This window comes from Nothobranchius furzeri, chromosome 9 (genome assembly GCF_043380555.1).
Source record: "Nothobranchius furzeri strain GRZ-AD chromosome 9, NfurGRZ-RIMD1, whole genome shotgun sequence".
Classification (NCBI taxonomy): Eukaryota; Metazoa; Chordata; class Actinopteri; order Cyprinodontiformes; family Nothobranchiidae; genus Nothobranchius; species Nothobranchius furzeri.
In genome coordinates, this window is record NC_091749.1 from 75,093,703 (window position 1) to 75,116,626 (window position 22,924).

The 22,924-nt window shown below is 46.0% G+C and overlaps 1 protein-coding gene across 1 annotated transcript; it reads left to right on the plus strand.

Annotated features, from left to right (window-relative positions):
- The first annotated feature begins 379 nt into the window (after nt 1-379).
- Nucleotides 380-21,389, plus strand: loxl1 (lysyl oxidase-like 1). Its single transcript, XM_015954115.3, has 7 exons — nt 380-1,646; nt 5,408-5,516; nt 6,304-6,441; nt 13,129-13,285; nt 13,460-13,555; nt 13,807-13,922; nt 21,173-21,389. The coding sequence occupies exons 1-7, from the start codon at nt 587-589 to the stop codon at nt 21,177-21,179; spliced, it is 1,683 nt and encodes a 560-aa protein (XP_015809601.1). The 5' UTR covers nt 380-586; the 3' UTR covers nt 21,180-21,389.
- Nucleotides 21,390-22,924: the final 1,535 nt, after the last annotated feature.

Sequence of the window (22,924 nt, forward strand, 5' to 3'; positions counted from 1 at the left end):
TCATGTTGCACAAGCTGAGGGGAAAATGTGTTGTACAGCACATCCGGATGCCTTTGCAGATGGTAATGTTGACTCTGGAAACCTCATGGAGCCTTGGCTGCTGCAGGCCAGGAAACATCACTAGCACTAGGGCCATGTGGGACCTCTCCCTACAAAGAAAAAAAGTCTCTTTCTTCACGGCCCGTTGTCAGCAGCCGGGCGAGTTGTGCAGTGAGCATGCACTTCTTTCTGAAAGGCAGAGAGAAATGTTGAGTCCGCTAGCGGCGAGCCAGCACACCTGCCACAAGCCGGGTGTTTTCTTACAGCACGGGCAGACTCGAGCTCTACTGAGGTGAACCTGGACTCTGTTGGGTGTGATTTCTCCTGAATGCACATTCAAGCTTCTCTGCTGCTGGCAGAAGAGCCACAGATGCGCTCAGCAAGCCGACTTTGCTGCCCTGCGTCTGTCCCAGCAAGCTGACCAGCGCTGCGCCCACGGGAAGTGGACACACACTTTTTATTGACAGTGGTTTTAGTTTGAGGTCAACTGGATTTTCCTTTTCCTGTTTTGAACGTTTGGGGTGAAGTGCAGCGTTTTGGAGTCAGAATGATGTCTCTTGTTTCGGCGTGTGTCTTAGTCCTTCTGCTGGGCTCAGGACAGACTCAGGTTGCCACACAACCTCAGGAGGAGACCCAGAATCACAATCAAGAGCCAGACAGCTCTGCCCCCCCCTGGAGACAGGTGATACAGTGGGAGAACAACGGTCACGTGTTCAGCCTGCTGGACAGTGGAGCTGAGTTTGTCCCTGCTGGAGCTGGAGCCCCAGAACGAAGTCCCAGAGTGGTTTTGGCAGATACCCGTCCAAGATCTCCACGAAGACGTAATGGAAGCAACCTCCGGAGACAAGCTCCACCAAGGGGCTCCTCTGAAACTGTCCGTGGGCAGGCAAGGCATCCTTTTGGCTTTGGACAAGTTCCTGAAAACTGGAGGCAAACTGCAGGCAGCACAGGAAGGAGCCAGTTCCAAGGTTCCCCGAGCAGCCCCTTTCTTCCATCCTCCTCTTCAAGCTTCTCCTCGTCTTCATACAACGTTCCAGTATACCCACAGTTCCCACTTCCTCAGCAGCCTCCTTTCCAGACTTTTGACCCTAGTTTTCCAGACGGCCCTGTAAGGCGCTACGAGCCTCCCTTCCAGCCTGTTGCTGGTGTGGGGTTTGGAGGTGGAGGCTATGGGACGGGACAGGGCTATCCTGCTGGTTTGGCCCCAGTGTTCCCAGGCTCTCCATCTGAATCGAATGAAAACGGTTACTATTACTACCAGTCCTACGGCTACGGGCCCAATCCCATCATTCCGGCTCAGACTCACCAGTCATCGTTTACAGATGGTCTGGACCACAGATACACTCACAGCATCTACAATGAGGAGTATGCTCCTGCCAACCCAGTCCCCATCCCCGATGCCAACCAGGGCCCTCCTGTTGTGGTGGACAGAGCAGGAGCCGGTGGACTACCACCAGTCCGAAGCCCGCAGTACGAGCAGTTTCCTCCATTTGGGAGACGCCAGCCTCCTTTCCTGCAGCCTTTTCCTCCGAGCAGAAACTCTCCAAACTCTGCCCTTGAAAACCCGAGCACCGGTGTTGGCAGTGTGTATCGCCAAGAACAAAGAGGTACAGCACGCCTGGCTTTACTTCTTCATGAACAGACGCTCTGCTCTGTTAGCGGTTGAGTTAGCAGCAGATAGTGTCGAGCAGTTCAGTGGCCGTAAATAACAGAACAGGTTCGGAGGAAATCCTTCAGAATTCGACTACATTTCCAGTAAAAACAAGGCTGACAGGCTCTAACAGATTTACTCAAAGTGTTTCTGCCTTTGAGGCAAAAAGATGAAACACTTGCCATCTGATCTCTGCTGGTGCTGCTCCTATGAATTTGAAATATGCAAAGCCCAGAAGGGAGCAGGCACCACCACGCCCACCATCACCCCTTTTGTATGTGATCGTGTTCCTCTGACATTTTTCTTTAATGTCTTTGAAAAGCTGATGTAATCAAATCGAAACAGGTGATTAAAGATGACCTAGTTTCCTTTAGCTAGCACAGAGGCGGGAGAAAAGCGGAGCAGATGCGAGGCTCATCATCTACTGATGCAGTTATTGGAACCAGGTGTGGAGCAGAGCCTGCTTACATGCACAGAGCTCACACAAGAGCCGCTGTGTTTCTGTGTGGGGGAGCTCCGAGTTACGAGAGCGTTGACTGGTTCATGAGGCATGTAGGTTCGGTGGAGGTGGTGACCTCATAGGGGGCCGGTGTGAAGGGGTGGTGGCGGCCACCTCCTGCAGGAGAAAGGGAACCACACACTGAGAGGGGGAAGCGAGTGGAAAGTCCCCGTAACTGTGTGTGTGTGTGTGTGTGTGTGTGTGTGTGTGTGTGTGTGTGTGTGTGTGTGTGTGTGTGTGTGTGTGTGTGTGTGTGTGGTGGTCAGAGGGGCCAACGGCACCAAATGACAGCCTCGCCTCTGTCCAACCGCCCCAGGGCGGCTGTGGCTACAAAGTAGCTTACCATCACCAGCGGTGTGTGAATGTGAGCGCATGCAAGCGCCTTCGAGTGTCCTAAACAAGCGCTATATAAGTTCAGTGCATTATTATTGTTATTATTATAATTTGACCTCACAGACGGTTTCTATGAATGTTTAAATAAACGATCATTTCTTTACTTCATCGCTGTTGCTGCCATGAAGACGTTTCCTGTGAAATAAGAACAAACACAAGATTACAGATTAGAAAACACAACGTATGAGTGTAAGCTGTGCGTGCTGGAGGCAGTGTGTGTACCAGCTGAGAGGATATTGAGACCTCCAATGAGATTCCTAGGCTCTTTAACGCGGGTTTATCATTTTTGTTTCACGCTATAATCTGTTTTACTGCACAGCAGCGTCTCCAGCGCGCTCATTAGACTCTTTAGAGCTGTGAGCCATTCCTAGCAGACAGCACAAAAGCCATCCTGCGCACAAATGCCTCGGTGTTCTCAGTAATCACTGCAGTATAGATTCTTCCATTAGGAGCTGTTGAAAGGCAGATGTTTTATCGCACTGCTTCACTGCAACATCAGGCTTTGGCGATACTGTGATAACAGTGGGATCTATAAAATAAAATCATGTTAAGAGGCAACCATGTTAGCATTTCTGTTTTTGATGCAGTTCTGCTGGTGTAAGGATTTAGTAAGTCAGAAAATAATACTACCTGTAATTCCCCCTCCAGACTTCAATAAATGGATTAAATATGAGTTAGACAAGGTGAAACGTGTGATAGCAGATAACACTCAAACAGCCTTTCAAACCTGTTGGTGTGCAGGGAACCGGAGTAACATGACGTAGTGTAGACCTAACGTCCATCATGAGTAGGAGGGACGGCATCGTCCTGGTAAACATCAACCAAATAAATACGTGAAGGGAAAGCTCAGTCCAAGTTTATAAATATAATAAATATATAAATGGTAAATGGCCTGTATTTGATATAGCGCCTTCTAGAGACCTGGAACCCCCCAAGGCGCTTTACAACACAGCCAGTCATTCACCCATTCACACACTGGTGGGGATGAGCTACGATGTAGCCACAGCTGCCCTGGGGCGCACTGACAGAGGCGAGGCTGCCGAGCACTGGCGCCACCGGTCCCTCCGACCACCACCAGCAGGGGGGTTAAGTGTCTTGCCCAAGGACACAACGACAGGCTGGGCGGGGCTCGAACCTGCAACCTTCCGATTATGGGGCGAGCTCTTAACTCCTGTGCCACCGTCGCCCTACACTCCTGAATTCCACTTTCAAAGTAAATATTTAGGTAATATGCAAATTAATACAGCTACCAACTTTAAGTAGTTTACCAAAATAAAAGAGATGCCTTCTGTAACACCAGAGTCCCTCTGAAAATAAAAGGATGTTTTTGGTGTTTTCGTGTTCCTGGCTGGGTCAGGGTTTCACCTGATCACATTCACACAATCTTCTCATCAAAAGGAGTCTGCTTTTATTCTGATAGTCTGCTTTTATTCTGATAGTCTGCTTTTATTCTGGTAGGCTATTTGCTTTTCACCAGTTAAAGGAACTTTATAGTTTTAGATTCAAGTCTAAATACTTGTTTGTGCTAACGTTTAGCTGTTCTTTATCGGAGCCCCAAACGAAGCAACCCAAAGCTTGAGATGTGGATTCTAGCACACAGACCATCGGCCCAAGCCGGAAGAACATCTTCAAAAGGAGCTACACATGTTCTGTTAAACGTTTACGTGAAGATCAGATCCATCTGTTTGACTCTCTGCAGCCTTTAGCTCTGTCTACAGAAGCACGGGAGCTCGCCAGCTCTGAGTAGACGTAGAAAAGCCCTGGCAAGCCTCACTTTCTTTTCTCCGTGCCCCGGTTGGCGTGCGATGGGTGGCTTTGTCACTCGACACTGAGCGCTGATCAGCTTTGGCTTCTCAGTCAGAACCACTTCCACATTTCTGCAGATTAGAGGGTGAGGAGTGAAAAAAGAAGAAGGTTTGAGAGTGATGCTTGGAAACCTTCATTGCACACATGGTGTCTCCATGCTGCATGTTTGCCTCGGATAGAGATGTGACACTGATGTTTACACAGAGCCCACAGAGGAAACCCGTATTTAAACTAGCAGCTGAGGAGAGAAGCCTCACCTGAGTGTTAAATGTCAGACAGATGTAAGAGGACGCTCCCTCTCTGGGGTTAAAAGTCAGAAGAAACCCAAACATCCTGCTGTCGGTCCAAACATGTAGCCCTGCTGCCCTGGGGCGCACTGACAGAGGCGAGGCTGCCGGGCACAGGCGCCACCGGCCCCTCCGACCACCACCACCAGCAGGCGAGGGGAGTTAAGTGTCTTGCCCAAGGACACAACGACAGACTGAGCGGGGCCCAAACCTCCAACCTTCTGATTACGGGGCGAGGGCTTAACTCCTGTGCGTCCGTCGCCCTCACCCATCCTGCCGCTGGGCTGGACAGAGGGTGTTCTGGTGTTTGCTGTTAGACGTTATTTAGCAAAACTCATGAAACAGTTTTTCCTTTTTGTGATTCAGACGAACTCGTTCTCTTTCTCTCTCGCTCCGCCTGCATCGCCTTATTGAGCGATCCAAAGTTCAGGAGGGTCTTATTAGAAAGTGATGATACAACTCTTGAATGCGTGCTAATTGGCGTCCTGCAGCTCGTCCCAGACCTGGAGCGCGCTCGGCTGCCCGTCACGTTCTCCATCGGCACCGGCGTCTATCACAGATCACAGGAGGTGAAGACAAATGTGTGAACAAGCACAGCAGCAGGCTGACCTTTGCATCACCAGGGACGTATCCAGCAGCACATCTGCTGTGTTCGCTGTTGTCAGCATCGCTTAGAGCAGATCTGGGTGCGACATGTTGAAGTGGTGGTGAGCATGCTTTTGGTCATTACAGGTTTGCCGGATCTGGTTCCTGATCCCAACTACGTCCAGGCTTCCACGTACATCCAGAGAGCCCACATGTACTCTCTCCGCTGTGCTTCAGAGGAAAAATGCCTGTCCAGGTAGACCAGCTTGTTGAACACACACACGGTTTCAGACACTTTTTTCTTCTGTATTTTTTCACCAACAAAGCTCGACCAGCAGAAACTTTCACAGCCTTGCAGCTCCCAGCCGGGCCTCCGCGGGGGAGTCGTTGGTGTTATGATGCAAATCTTTTCAAGGAATATGTCCGACACACACGTGTCATCTTTGGGGCAGCAACAGCAGCTCAGGAGCGGCTCCTGCTGCTGTTGTGTCCCTGAGCAAGGCACTAGTTTACCTGCTGGTCACCAGGACCGGTGGTGCCAGTGCTCGACAGCCTCGCCTCTGTCAGTGCGCCCCAGGGCAGCTAGCTCATCATCACCACCGGTGTGTGAATGGATGATACGCCACCCTGACCCTCCCTCAAAGCCCTCTCATATCCTGCCTGAGTTTGCTGCAAGCACCCACAGATGGGCTGTTGTAATTGTGCCATACACTCCAACGTCAACAACGGTCACAAGATGGATGGCTTACATCTTCAGTGCTTGTGAACTTGAGGTTAAGCCTCTATTTCCTCTCAAAGAAGCGCAACAGAAAGCGTACCTCATTCCGTTTTCTGCCCCGTGTTGGAAGAGTGTGTTTGGAGAGACAGCCACGGTCGGTGGGATGCATTATTTAGCAGAAATGCTCCCGCCTCCTAGCCGTTTGTATCCATCGTGAGTCTTGCTTATGAGAAACAGACGTAGCAGCATTCTTTTAGCAGCTTTGTGGCTCGGTTCCTTTATCGTGTGTTTTTTCTCTCCCTCCATGTGTGTTTCGATCATTCAGCTCTGCCTACAGCCCGGAGACCACTGACTACGACGTAAGAGTCCTGCTGCGATTTCCACAGAGGGTGAAGAACAGGGGCACAGCTGACTTCATGCCCAACAGGCCACGTCATACCTGGGAATGGCACAGCTGTCATCAGTAAGTCCTGAAAGCTTCACATTCAGAATGCTGCAGAATCAGCCGAGTGAACGTTCTCAGCAAGTCAGCAATCCCAAACAATGAAATATTCCCATTTTGAAGTATTAACATGTACGTTCCTTTACATGATGGATGCACGAACGAGAAACCTGAACGTTGTTGTTGATCCTTTCTGTTCCCATCCAGAACCTTTGCTTTATCAGAGCTTAAAGTGAACCACACATGTTTAAATCTCTACTTTTGCTTTGAACAGTGTTGTGTATAACTGGGTCAGCTGTGAAGATGGTAACTATGCCGGTGTGTTGGTGTGTTGTACTGACACCAGCCGCGTTAAACATCTAGAGCAGGTGTTGGGTAACTCTATTGTCCAATCCAGGGTTACCTGAAAGACAATCCAACACACACAAGGGGGTTAGAGTTATCAGGGTTTAGATGATCAATACCAATAACCAAATAATCAACAGTCAGACTTTGCAAAGTCGGAGAGAAAGAAGGTACACACCAGTCGGATGTCTGTTCGGTCTCTCGTCAGGCAGACGCCTTCAGAAAGGTTTTATTGAAATGACACAGCACACACACATTAAAAGCTAAACACACACACTCTGTTCTCAGTACTGTTTTCACCCAACAGCAGGGGTGTCGAACTCAAGTTCACACTGGGCCGAAGTAAAAACTGGGACGGAGTCGCCGACCAAACGTAATGTTTTTTGAAGAAGTCGCAGCAAACACACACACACACACACACACACACACACACACACACACACACACACACACACACACACACACACACACACACACACACACACACACACACACACACACACACACACACACACACACACACACACACACACACACACACAGGGAAAAACCCAAATGGCTCTGAGCCATGACATGCACATTTCCCTTCATCTACAGATCTGCACCGTTGGGCCATTTCCTTTGGAGACAAACTCTTTTTGCATTAACACTGAAAACGCGTCTGTGGTATTCATTACTTATGTTCCAATCATTCTTTTACTTCCTTACAGAGTGTAAATATGCAGCATACAAACATCTTTTAAGTATTTCTGTTTTCTTCTTCTTTACTCTCCTTTCTTGTTCCTGTATGAGCGTCATCGCTGCGGTGACACCAAGCTTTCCTATTCTATTCTTCTGTCTGCAGCCTTTCCACCTCCTGTTACTGTAGGTTAAATGTTTTTTTCACAGGCCAACAACACAAATAAAGATAATAATTCTATCTTAAATAAAAATGCAATATCTCACCTGTTAACTTTCATGTCTCGGAGCAGAAAAGGTTCATAAAACTTAAAGAGTCCGAGCCCAGTGTGCTCCACTCTGACCTGCTGTGATGTTCACCTGTTCCAGCCACACACCTGCACCTGTGGCTTGGGCTCTGAGCTGAGGAAGGAGCTGTGTTGTTCTGTTCATCTTCATCGCGGACAACAGCTGCTGGACATAGAGCACCTGAGCAGCCTGACCATGCTGTTGGGTCTGGCAGGCCAGTTTTGATTTATGTTTGATATTTAATCTCACGGGCAAATAAAAATAGACCGCGGGCCAAATTTGGCTGGAGGGCCTGAGTTTGACACCTGTGCTGTAGAGTTTTTGTTGTGGAGTCAAACCTTTCAAATGAATAGATTTCTGTAAGTCAAGTGGGTTCGACCCCTGCAGCCTGCGTTTGCAAAACCTGAGAAAGTATCAGAAAAAGGTGTTCTTTAAAATGTTCTTCTTAGATTTAGCATGAAGAAAATTAAAGCTAACAGTAAAAACTAAAGAAGAACCTGTAGTGAGCTAATTGTAAAGTATGAAAATAAACAGCTACATTTGCTCTATTTAGCTTTCTCACAGGAACAATAAACCTCATTTGTTTTATTTGTACAAAAACAACTTATTGTTTCATCTTCATCATCTGAAATATGAAGACGGGAGATCTTAAAAGTCAAGTTCTGCCTGATTTATTTCCACAAAAATAAACAATAATGGACAAGAGTCTGCTCCTAGACCTGCAGAAATGGGACACACAACAATACAACAGGAGGAAGCTATCACTGCGTCAGCCTGATGATGAAATATATAATCAACTTTGTTTAACTGAACAATCACACGATAATAAATCATAGTGCATTTAGTGCCAAACACAGCCTTGAGACAAGTGATGAACGTGCCCAAGTCCATACTTATGAGAGCACCTGTGTGTGTACACGCACTTGTTTATGTAAGGTTTCTCTATAGGAGCGTCCAATAGAGAGTGTGAGGGACCACAGATCCGCCCCCCAAAGTTGTGTAGGAGATGAAGGGAGCTCCAAATCCCAGAGATCCAGGCGCTGCCCCAGAGCACAGGGACCCCAAAGAGACTGCAACCAGAAAGGCCCCCGCCCCCCTCGAGAGGCACAGAGGATCGCCCCGGGGGGCCACAACCAACAGCCGGCAGTGTCTCGGGAGATATCGGCGGCAAGCCCACAGGCCCGCCCGCAGCCTCCCACCCCCTAGCCGGCCGAGCCCGAGACCCAGGGGCAACCACCCCGCCGGAGACCCAGCAGAGCCCAGGGACCCAGACCCCACCAGGCAGCCACCAGGATTGGTCAGGCAGACTCCAGAATTGTTAAACTCCCTGACCCGGCAGCCACGACCCAGGCAGACCAAGGCACCACACCCCACACCAGGTGTGGCAGGGGGAGGGGAGATGAAGATCTATATCATCAAAAGAAGTCCCATGAGAGGGGAGGAGTCAAAGGCCCCACCTGGCATATACAGTCATACACTAACACAGTCACACACTCCCTCCCTCATGCTCACACACACACATACAACCAAAGACTTACAAAAATGCACACCGGACACCCACTCATGCTCCCCATACACACCCTATTCACTCTGGTCCAGGTACTGCTGCACATGGGGTACAACCATCACCGGGTACCAGAGTTTGACCCTTTCTGCTGGGGTACTGATGAGCTGATGATGTCCTGGCCAGCCGTGAGACATGGTCTCTCCAGCGTGTCCTGGGTCTACCTTTAGGTCTCCTCCCAGTTGGACATTCCCGGAAAACCTCACCAGGGAGGCGTCCAGGAGACATCCATATCAGAAGCCCGAACCACCTCAACTGGCTCCTCTCGAAGTGGAGGAGCAGCGGCTCTACTCTGAGCCCCTCCTAGATGACTGAGCTTCTCACCCTATCTCTGAGGTGGAGTCCAGCTATGCGAAGGAGAAAACTCATTTCAGCCGCTTGTATCTGCGATCTCGTTCTAACGGTCACTACCCGAAGCTCGTGACCATAGGTGAGGGTAGGAACGTAGATCCACCGGTAAATCGAGAGCTTCGCGTTCTGGCTCAGCTCTCGATTTACAACGCACACACATGAACGAGGTTTGAGATGAAAAGTTGTAATCCCTATCTGTTCAGGCGAATCTTGTCAGAAGAGAAGATACGTCTGCGATCCCAGAAGAAGCTGAAGTTGTTACTGAAGTAGATCCCTCTGTGTGGCAAACATTCATCAGCCAAGAGTCGATAGGAAAGGCACGGCTGGAACGTTCAGCTCCTCTCATGACCGGCAGTGATGGTCCGCTGATAAACACTTTTAGTTCCAGAGAGATTAGAGATGTTATTCAAATATGAGTTTAGTTGATCTGTAAAGATGACATTAGTGATAAATCAACTGAGAACAAGTTAGCAATAATATTGTCTCTCAGTTCACTTTTACATCGTTGACGATTTTTATCGGCGTTAAAGGGGAATTGTTTATTTTGGGATGGCGCCTGACACTAGCTATGAAAATGACCCTGCTCTGAGCCAACCAGGTGAGTGGTTTTCTGACAGGATACTCCATAGCTCGACTTTTATCTAGTTCCCAGCCAGTCCACAGTCTGACGTGAAATCCAGCCTCGCCGTTTCTTTTCTCATCTGAGAGGAATGTAGACTGGCCGATAAGAGGCTGTCTGACATCAGTCCACATGCACACCGTGGTTCTCAGGAGGCAGAACGCCAAGGCAATCATTCTACTGGCGCATGATCAGAATCCTAAATCAATCCAATTTTCCTGTCAATCTGTCACACGAGACGATAGAAACTGCTAAAGTATGGCGGCACAGATACGGGATTCTGGGACAGAGTGTTTGGTTACAAAGGAATCTCTTCAGCTCTCGCCCAGATTCTCACAGTAAACTTCCCTGTCCTACATTTTTGTCGAATAAGCCGTGTAGCTGACAGCTCTGCTTTTCATTACTCTCCCTCCACTCTTGTGCTCTGGAGTAGCAACAGAAGGGAGCAGCGTCCTCCTGAGTATTGTGCTCAGGGAAATGTTGGAATTCGGCAGGTTTTCTCACACAAATAGGAAAAAAAATTCCACGTAAAGATTATGCTTCATGTGAGTCAGGGTGCAAAGCGTGGAACGTCATTGGAAGAATTAGTTTTGTTGCGTTACAGACAAGCTTGTTCATGTTTTATTCATTTTCTCTCCCTTCTTCATACCTTTAATAAAGGTTGTGGTCCGGGCGGTGCAGCACGAGCGTAGACGTGTGTCACAGTTTCACGTTGTTGAAGACAAATGTAGAGCCTCTGGTGCTTTTGCTTTTGTTTTATATGATCTGTGGAACCTTGAACTTCACTTGTGTTTGTGGAAAATGACTCATAGCTGTGCATAATGGAAGTAATGGTGTGTGTACTAAGTTTCCACGCTATTCTTGTTAAGTCCCTAACGTGTCCTTCCAACTCTACATTCTCAGCAGTTGACATAGTCGACAGCGGGATCCAGGAGTGCAAGGAGGCAGGAGAACTTTCTAGCCATCTGAACTTCTTGTGCCTCCTGCTCTTTAACTCTACCTTCCTCTGTGGCACACTCACTCACACAGATTCTAGAGAATAGGAAGAGATGATGTGCTCTTGTGTGACATAAACTCTCAAAAACAGTCATGAACGCTCCTTACATCAGGACTGTTACTTTAACGCCCGGAGAAATACAACATTAATGTTCAGCCTCAGGTCAGATTATCGGGGAGTAGCTGCTGGCTTGTCTTCCCCACTGGAGCTCGTGAATGGTCACAAGAAAGAAAGAAAGAAAGAAAGAAAGAAAGAAAGAAAGAAAGACAGAAAGACAGAAAAAAGGAAAGAACAAAGAAAAAAGAAAAAAGAAAAAAAAGAAAGAAAATGATCTTTTAGGTAGCGCCTCTCAAGATAGACATCATGAGGCGCTAGATGAAAACAAAAATGTTTAAATATATAAAAGAAAAAAAACGATTAAAAAATATGTTTAAAATAAAAAATAAAAACTGTGATTAAGAAATGTAAGAAAGTGAACAGGAAAACGGGAAACCAGTGGATCCCAGGAAAGGCAGAACAAGGAGAGGGTGATGAAGGTCCACCAAACCTGAACAGGTGAGTTTAAAGGAGACCACTGAGCCCACTGATCTCAGGCTCAGGGGGAGAGAGGTCCAGAGTCTGGGGGCCACAGCAGCAGATGATCTGTCACCTTTGACCTTTAGCCTGGTGCTGCACAACCAGCTCCCGATGATGAATGGATGGGCGGACGGACGGACGGACGGACGGACGGATGGATGGATGGATGGATGGATGGATGGATGGATGGATGGATGGATGGATGGATGGATGGATGGATGGATGGATGGATGGATGGATGGATGGATGGATGGATGGATGACTGATGGATGGATGACTGATGGATGGATGACTGATGGACTGATATGTATAAAAATAGAGAGCAATGACTCTTGTTGGCTTTTCGTGCATAAACACATAAAATAATGACAAGAAAAGACCTTTCCTCTTTACCATGAAATGATGATGTCATCATTTCCTGTACAAATGGGCACTTTGCCAGAGTGCTCTCTAATTACACACATAGTGGGGTGGTAGAAGTGAAAAGCAAGCTGGGGTCACTTTGATACTTGGGAGAGCACCAAAGCATACAGCCGTTAACACGGAGATGGTTTCAAATGGACCAGCTCGTTGACTCTCAGCAAGAGTCTCTCAACGGTTCGCATCACAGTTCAGATGAGTTGATCAGTGGCCTTGTGTATCCAGGCTTGCCTAAGCTGCTACAGCTGTGCAAACACACACACACACACACACACACACACACACACACACACACACACACACACACACACACACACACATATTTACAGAAACAAACAGATATTGGCATGCATACTTGGAAATAACTACATATGAGCTCACTCACAAACAAACACACAAGAATTACTGCATCCCTCTGCACACACACACATGTACACACACACACACACACACACACACACACACACACACACACACACACACACGCACACAACTCTGATCCTGCTGATTGGTACAACCTAATTAACAAAATCCATACATAATTAGAGTGGTAATTCCTTGCCTCAGCAATACTTTATTATAGCCAGTAATTAATATTCATTATGCACTGATCAGTGGTGATGTTGTTCAGTCAGGGTGCATCGTCGCTGACTAAACCATGAACAGCTCAGGTCAACAGGTAGAACACACACATCATAAATCTGTTGTCTTTTATCTGCCGTGTTTAAAACTGGATTCTAGAGTAAGCCGGGAACAACACTGGCTATAACTCCCAGCACCGACACCCAGCATAACAGGTTGCATTAAGATGAAACAACATCCCTGGTGTTTTAATCAGAGCAATATGTTGTGTTTATGTTTTGCTGACAGGCATTACCACAGTATGGATGAGTTCAGCCATTACGATTTACTGGAGGTCAGCACTGGTCGTAAAGTGGCCGAGGGACACAAGGCCAGCTTCTGTCTGGAGGACACCACCTGTGACTTTGGTCACCTGAAGCGTTACGCCTGCACTGCTCACACTCAGGTAACGCAGCAATGGCAGCCATGACAGTCAGCCGTGGGAGCTCATCCTCTTCTCAACAGCTTAAAGCTCTGCTGAAGACTGAAGCAGAAAGTCTTAATAAGAGTTTAAACAGGGTCTTACAGTGTTGGTATCAGTATTCCTCACCTGCCGCCCCCCTCTTCTCCGTTCCTTCAGGGTTTGAGCCCAGGCTGCTACGATACATACAATGCTGATATTGACTGCCAGTGGATCGATATCACTGATGTCAAACCTGGAAACTACATACTGAAGGTGAGAGTCTAGAGGGTGGGACTCACTCAGACAGAAAGGTGGTGGACAGTGCAAGGTTACAACCCGTGGGAGTGAAAAGGGACAAGGCCATCACAACAAAATGATCTGTTTGATAAAATTTTTGAGATTTTCTTTAAAAACTTTTACTGGTCGGTGTTACACAGATTAACATCTGTTAGTCCCCCCGTACGTGTGTTGAGTTGTAGGATGATATGTAATCCCAGTCCAGTCATTCTTCTTTATTTCTCCAGCTTCAAGTTAATCCCAAATTCTTGGTGTTGGAGTCTGACTACACCAACAACGTTGTCAGGTGTAATATTCACTACACCGGACGATCTGTGACAACAAACAACTGCAAGACATCACAGTGAGTAACAGCATGTGCAGAAGTGTTGTATTGACCTTCACTGGAAATGTGTTTGCTACATCTATAATCCTCAAACATCTGTAACCCTCGTTAATATGTAATCCTCGTACATCTGTTATCCTCGTACGTTTGTAATCCTTGTACATCTGTAATCCTCGTGAATCTTTTATCCTCGTACGTCTGTAATCCTCAAACATCTGTAACCCTCGTTAATATGTAATCCTCGTACATCTGTAATCCTCGTAAATCTGTTATCCTCGTTAATATGTAATCCTCGTACATCTGTTATCCTCGTACATCTGTAATCCTCATACGTCTGTAATCCTCGTATATCTGTAATCTTCGTACATTTGTAATCCTCGTACATTTGTAATCCTTGTACATCTGTAATCCTCATACATCTGTCCTCCTCGTACATCTGTAGTCCTCGTACATCTGTAATCCTGGTACATTTGTAATCCTTGTATATCTGTAATCCTCGTACATCTGTAGTCCCCGTACATCTGTAATACTCGTATATCTGTAATCCTCATACATTTGTAATCCTCGTATGTCTGTTATCCTTGTATATCTGTAATCCTCGTACATCTGTAATCCTCGTATATCTGTAATCCTCATACATTTGTAATCCTCGTATGTCTGTTATCCTTGTATATCTCTAATCCTCGTACAGCTGTAATCCAGGTAAATCTGTAATCCTTGTACAGCTGTGATACTCATATATCTGTAATCCTCGAATATCTGCAATCCTCATATATCTGTAATCCTCATACAACTGTAATCCTCGTACTTCTGTAATCCTTGTGTATCTGTAATCCTCGTACATTTGCAATCCTCGTACAGCTGTAATTCTCATACATTTGTAATCATTGTACATCTGTAATCCTTGTAAATCTGTAATCATCGTATATCTAATCCTCGTATATCTGTAATCCTCGTATAGCTGTAATCATCATATATCTAATCCTCGTATATCTGTAACCCTCATACAACTGTAACCCTCGTACAGCTGTAATCCTCGTATAGCTGTGATCTTCGTATATCTGTAATCCTCGTACATTTGTAATCCTCATACATCAGTAATCCTCGTACAACTGTAATCCTCGTACACCTGTAATCCTCATACACCTGTAATCCTCGTATAGCTGTAATCCTCGTACATTTGTAGTCCTCGTACATTTGTGGTCCTTACATATGTAATCACTGTAAATCTGTAATCCTTGTAAATCTGTAATCATCGTATATCTGTAATCCTCATGAATTTAATAATCCTCGTATATCTGTAATCCTCGTACATCTGTAATCCTTGTAAATCTGTATTTCTCATACATCTGTATTCCTCGTACATCTGTAATCCTCGTACAGCTGTAATCCTCATAAATTTGTAATCATCGTACATCTGTTATTCTCGTACATTTGTAAACCTCGTACATTTGTAATCCTCGTATAACGTAATCGTTGCATATCTGTAATCCTCGTACATCAGTAATCCTTGCACATTTTAGAATCCTCATAGATTTGTAATCCTTGTACATGTGTAATCCTCGTACATCAGTAATCCTTGTACATTTTAGAATCCTCATAGATTTGTAATTCTTGTACAGCTGAAATCATTGTACATCTGTAATCCCCGCACATATGTAATCCTCATACATATGTAATCCCCATTTATTTGTAATCCTTGTATATCTGTAATCCCCGTATATATGTAATCCTCATACATATGTAATCCCTGTACATATGTAATCCTCATACATATGTAATCCCCGTTTATTTGTAATCCTTGTACATCTGTAATCCCCGTACATATGTAATCCTCATACATATGTAATCCCTATTTATTTGTAATCCTTGTACATCTGTAATCCCCGTACATATGTAATCCTCATACATATGTAATCCCCATTTATTTGTAATCCTTGTACATCTGTAATCCCCGTACATATATAATCCTCATACATATGCAATCCCCGTACATATGTAATCCTCCTACATATGTAATCCCCGTTTATTTGTAATCCTTGTACATCTGTAAACCCCGTACATATGTAATCCTCATACATATGTAGTCCCCGTACATATGTAATCCCCATACATATGTAATCCTCATACATATGTAATCCCCATACATCTGTAATCCCCGTACATATGTAATCCTCATACATATGTAATCCCTGTACATCTGTAATCCCCGTACATATGAAATCCCCATACATATGTAATCCCCGTACATCTGTAATCCCCGTACAGCTGTAATCCTCGTACATCTGTAATCCTCATAGACTTGAACTCTGATGATGGAAACCTGTGTCATTTACACTCAGCCAAGTTATTGGCTGTGGAATAAAGCTGACTAGCATCCGTGGCAGTGCATACGTCACGTTGTTTGTTGCTCTGATTGGTCCTAGCCAAGCCCCCACAATGCGGCTCAAAAAATGAGTCCAACTCAGAAGTACCAAAAATTGCAGTTCCACTCTCATCCACTAGGGGCTGGTGTCAGAAGCGAGCAAATCCTCATTGACTCCCATGTTAAAAATACCAATTTCACAGCAGAAATAAACATGTTTACAGCCTGGTACCAGAACATGTTTTTGGTTTAAATGATCTAGTTTACACTCATGACAACTCTGAGGGGGGTGAATGTTTTTCTCACTCTTCTGTTTAAGTGTATTAAAAGCCTAAAATTCTGTATAATTAATGAGCATCAGACCCACGTGACCACAGAGCTAGCTCCATGGAAAGGCCTCAGTAGAGCCTCGGTCTGGCCTGGAAACTGCTCCGCCATTTTGAGTCTCTGTGTTTGTGTATTCTTGTTTGGATATTATTTGTGCAATTGTTGGACAAAATGACTTGCTGTGGCATTAATTGCACTAATAGAGCGTCCAAGGAGTCTCAACTTCATTTTTTTCAGTAAGTAAAATTATATTTATGTATTTTAGGTCACTGCCGAGCTGAGCTTAGATTTTATCCCTTTGGTGCATAATGGTCACTACAGTGGACAGGTACTCAAAATTGTTATTTATTTATTTTTACTATTAAGCACAGCTGTTGAAGACTTTATTGCATTTGAGCCCCTCCATTTGGACTTCAGTAAGCCAAGCCAACATATTTCATGTTCAGAATGCACGCTGCCCACTGAGATGGACATGTAATAAAGTATTTGTAAATTAACAAAATGGTACAAAAATATTTGTTGAAATTTGTTTCATTCACACCTAAAGATGAATGAAAACAATTGTTTAAAAAATCATGGTTGATGATTTCATAATTCATGCATCAGAGGGTTAACATGTACTGTTTAACCATGAAATTTAAATGTAATAGGGTAAAACCCAGTGCATTTAACATAATGCTGCACTTTACAAAATGGGTTGAAATATAACATGTTGGTGGAGCTGGGTTCCCACTATCGGCTTGTGGAGCTCTCGGTAGACCTCTGTTTTCCACCCGGTTCTCCCCTCCCCGCAGCTCGGCGCGTCTCTGTCTGATCGCGGCTTCTGTGTGCTGCGTGGGCTGCCGGCTTGTGGAGCTCTGGGATGGAAACCTTTCCACCCGGTTCTCCCCAGCGCCAGCTCTGTGCATCTCAGATCCCAGCGGCGCTTGTCTGCTGTGCGGCTGCTGGCTTTCAGCAGCTTTCGGGAGACCTCTGTGTTCCACCCAGTTCTCCCCAGCGGTCGGCCCGGCGTATCTCTGACTCAGAAGCTCTGGTGTTGTGCACAGTTAACTCCGGTTGTTGCTAGGTTGCTACCTCCGTTAGCTGAGCTCCCACCTCCACGTTAGCTTTGGGTTAGCTTCAGGTTAGCTTGTAGCTAGTTCGACCGGGTGTTGTCAGTTGATCCCAGCCTTACAGCCCCACCCTCAGCTCCTCCTCTCTTCCCTTTTATGGAATTGTCTGGGCTTGACGGAACCTGTGACACGGTCAAAATGGCGGTGGTGGCCACCTCCCATTTGGCCTCAAAAAAGTGATATTGGAGCCTATGGAAATGAATTGTCCAGGATATTCATGTCGATGGTCCTAGCGCTGACCATTTGCATGTGGAGACAGTTTGACAGACAACCAGGGATTCTGCCCCTCTGAGAGAGCTGTATCAGTAGTTCATGGCAAGACTATACAGTATATTTACATATACAGGGTGGCTTACCCGGCTTACAGACTGCATAACCTTTAATTAAAACGTGACCGTGGTTTAGAGGAAAAGTGCCTCCCATACACCATTTGTCCCATAGCATGTCTCAGCCCGGGACCCCCTGCCTTAGCAGGACTTTCCTAAAGAAACACATAATCAATAAGACTAACAGCTGAGCACTGAAACCCCTCTGACACACAGGAGGACTTGCTGGTTTCGATGTCAGGACCACATCCCCTCTGTGGCCTAGGTGACCTGAACAAGGCCAAATCAGCACCTGTGTAGTAAGCCTTCACCAACATGAAGCCAGTTTTGGTACAGCTAAGCTCTTAATCCAGACATTTCCTCAGGATGCTCTGCTGTGGCCTCTTCATGCTTTATGTAAACAGTAACGGTAAATGGTCTGTATTTGTATAGCGCCTTCTTAATGCTCTGCAACCCCCCCCCCCCCCCAATCTGTCATTCATCCATTCACACACACACATTCACATGCTGGTGGTGATGAGCTACTATGCAGCCACAGCTGACTTGGGGCGCTCTGACAGAGGCGAGGCTGCCGAGTACCGGCACCACCGGTCCCTCCAACCACCACCTGCAGGCAAGGCGGGTTGAGTGTCTTGCCCAAGGACACAACAGTAATGTATAAATGGTCTTACTACCGAAGCAAAACATGCCTCTCACTGAACGTCCATGTAGAGATTGAAGTGTGACGTCACCCCCACCCCCCACATGAGTGGTGTCATGGCCATCCTTCAGCATTTAACAGAGGGGAGCCAATTACAACAGGGGCAGCCACTATCCAGCATGTTTTAGTTGTTTACCTGCTCCAACACACCCAATTCATTGATGAATCACCTTTTCAGCAGCTCATCAAGCTCTTCAGCAGCCTGTTAATCAGCAGCAGATTCAAACCAGGTGTGACTAAGCAGAGAAAAAACTACATCCTGCTCGATCGCGGCCCTCGAGGACCAGGATTGCCCAGCCCTGAGTTACACCTTTGTTGGGTCAACTGTGAGAAGTCCAGATGGCTGGTTCTGAGGAGGACTGTCATCCCCTCAGCCTGTTAGCAATTTCAAACAGATCTGGAAGTTTTATGCTAAACATCGTTAGCTCTGAGATGTTTTATTTTTTGTTCATCTGCACAAAGATGTGCTAGATGATCTAAAGTAGTGTATCCCTAGGTTTCATGTTGTTAGCTTAAATCACAGAGATACAGCGGTGGATAATGGCTGGAGATGGGGTTCTTGCCCTCCAGCTTGTGTGGATGTACGCAGTTCCCCGGATGTAAACAACAACATTCAGTTGGTCTATATGAATGTGTACTCAGTCTACGTGACCACTTAACTACTGCCCTGAGTTCATGGCTGAGACCTGGGGCCAGCATGGTCTCAGTCATGTCAGTGTGCATGGACTTAATGAAATGGATACCTCACCACTGCTGGTGCCAAGCTCCACCCAGTCCCCTCACCACCAGGCAAAGTTTCATGTCGGCTCAAAACCAGTGTGGGCCGACGAGGTCAATTACTGAGAATCAAATGAAAACAGTGAAAACAAACATTGTTTATATCAGAATAGTTATTTATAGAACTGAAGTCATGTTTGTGTACTGAATTAAAATGAGATTACCAAGGAATCCCCTTAAATACAGGGAGTGCAGAATTATTAGGCAAATGAGTATTTTGTCCACTTCATCCTCTTCATGCATGTTGTCTTACTCCAAGCTGTATAGGCTCGAAAGCCTACTACCAGTTAAGCATATTAGGTTATGTGCATGTCTGTAATGAGAAGGGGTGTGGTCTAATGACATCAACACCCTATTCCAGGTGTGCATAATTATTAGGCAACTTCCTTTCCTTTGGCAAAATGGGTCAAAAGAAGGACTTGACAGGCTCAGAAAAGTCAAAAATAGTGAGATATCTTGCAGAGGGATGCAGCAGTCTTAAAACTGCAAAGCTTCTGAAGCGTGATCATCGAACAATCAAGCTTTTCATTCAAAATAGTCAACAGGGTCGCAAGAAGCGTGAGGGCAAACCAAGGTGCAACATAACTGCCCATGAACTGAGAAAAGTCAAGCGTGCAGCTGCCAAGATGCCACTTTCCACCAGTTTGGCCGTATTTCAGAGCTGCAGCATCACTGGAGTGCCCAAAAGCACAAGGTGTGCAATACTCAGAGACATGGCCAAGGTAAGAAAGGCTGAAAGACGACCACCACTGAACAAGACACACAAGCTGAAACGTCAAGACTGGGCCAAGAAATATCTCCAGACTGATGTTTCTAAGGTTTTATGGACTGATGAAATGAGAGTGAGTCTTGATGGGCCAGATGGATGGGCCCGTGGCTGGATTGGTAAAGGGCAGAGAGCTCCAGTCCCACTCAGAGATGCCAGCAAGGTGGAGGTGGAGTACTGGTCTGGGCTGGTATCATCAAAGATGAGCTTGTGGGGCCTTTTCGGGTTGAGGATGGAGTCAAGCTCAACTCCCAGTCCTACTGCCAGTTTCTGGAAGACACCTTCTTCAAGCAGTGGTACAGGAAGAAGTCTGCATCCTTCAAGAAAAACATGATGTTCATGCAGCACAATGCTCCATCACACACGCGTCCAAGTACTCCACAGCGTGGCTGGCAAGAAAGGGTATAAAAGAAGAAAAACTAATGACATGGCCTCCTTGTTCACCTGATCTGAACCCCATTGAGAACCTGTGGTCCATCATCACATGTGAGATTTACAAGGAGGGAAAACGGTACACCTCTCTGAACCGTGTCTGGGAGGCTGTGGTTGCTGCTGCACGCAATGTTGATGGTGAACAGATCAAAACACCGACAGAATCCATGGATGGCAGGCTTTTGAGTGTCCTTGCAAGGAAAGGAGGCTATACTGGTCGCTGATTTGTTTTTGTATTGTTTTTGAATGTCAGAAATGTATATTTGGGAATGTGGAGGTGTTATAATGGTTTCACTGGTAAAAAAATAATTGAAATGGGTATATCTTTGTTTTTTGTTAAGTTGCCTAATAATTATTTACAGTAAGTCACCTGCACACACAGATATCCCCCTAAAATAGCTACAACTAAAAACATGACATTCTCTGACAGCCTCTACAAACCTGATCGTTGTGTTCTTCACAGGTCCTGATCCAGCGCTGGAAGATGGCCACAATAACAAGACCCTGACTGGTTTTCTGTGACCTTGTGAATGGAGTCCACTTGTTGGTTTGTTGTTTGTGTTGTTTTGGGATCCTGAGCTCCTCTGGATCTATGAATTTAAGGTTTGGAGTAAACCGATCTATAATAGGTACTACACGTCATTATCCCAACGGTTCCTAGCTACATTGTGTGATCCTGGACTTTCTTCCTAGCATTTCATAATGTATCTCTACCAGAAGGTCTGATCCCATGCTTTATTTTCCACAACTGGCCTTTAGGGCAGAAAAGGGTGTTTACTGAATATCCACACAGGTGAGTCTAAGCTCAGCTGCAATCCAACAAATAAAATGAGGCAGAAAAGCTTTTGGTTTTCCATGCATCCATGTGAGAGATGCCCAGTGACTCAGAAGGACTGTAATGTTCAGGTTTTTTTCTTTGTGGTTTCATTTTCTCTGGAGCTGTCCTGTAGGAAAACGTCTACAGCAGGAGAACGACGATGGGACAGATGTACACGAGTAATATTAAACAGGAGACTGCCCAAAACCAGCATCAGTGAAGGCGGTTAGGAACTGTGGGTTTGTTCTCCTATCTCAACCTCTTCTTGCTTCCAGTAACGGAGCACACGTTTAGGAAAACAAAAGTCAGTTTGTCTGCAGAAATATTCGTCTCTCCCAACTGAACTAGCAACACTGGCCATATGGCACCTGTCTACGTCTTCAGGCACCTGTCTACGTCTTCAGGCACCTGTCTACTTCTTCAGGCACCTGTCTACGTCTTCAGGCACCTGTCTACGTCTTCAGGCACCTGTCTACGTCTTCAGGCACCTGTCTACGTCTTCAGGCACCTGTCTACGTCTTCGGGCACCTGTCTACTTCTTTGGGCACCTTTCTACTTCTTCTGGCACCTGTCTACGTCTTCGGGCACCTGTCTACTTCTTCGGGCACCTGTCTAATTCTTCGGGCACCTGTCTACTTCTTTGGGCACCTGTCTACGTCTTCGGGCACCTGTCTACTTCTTCGGGCACCTGTCTACTTCTTCAGGCACCTGTCTACTTCTTCGGGCACCTGTCTACTTCTTCGGGCACCTGTCTACTTCTTCGGGCACCTGTCTACTTCTTCAGGCACCTGTCTACGTCTTCGGGCACCTGTCTACTTCTTCAGGCACCTGTCTACTTCTTCGGGCACCTGTCTACTTCTTCAGAGGAACCTTTGCTCAGATAGTCCACTAATGCAGGATCTTCTTGATATAACTGATTTTAATTAGCTTTTCATGTTGTCAAGTTACAGGAATTATGAATGTTTTCTCTTGATAATCATAATATTCAAGTAGTAATAATAAGTTTTGTTAGGGGTGGACAAAAACAAGTCCAAAGTGGCAAAGCAGCTGAGCTTTAAAGCCCATCATTTGGTTTGGTTTGTGTCATTTAAAATAGGTTTTGCACATTCTTTGCTCGGCACAGCCCACTGCAAAGATCGGTGCTACAAAAGCATTTGCGGGGGTCAAAGTTCAGTCCGGTTGGGCTTCCATGCAGTGATGTGGTGAACACTTACACGGCCAATATCAAACATCCCTAAATCCTCCAAAACACGCCAGAGTGATGTGGACCATCCTGACTAATCTGCAGCATGTTGTTGTTTGGGTGACACAATCTCAATATCATAATCTTCAATAGAAATTTAAAAATTCAGCACTTTTTTCACTCTAATAGCTTCAGTCAGATGTAGAGTGGGGAAG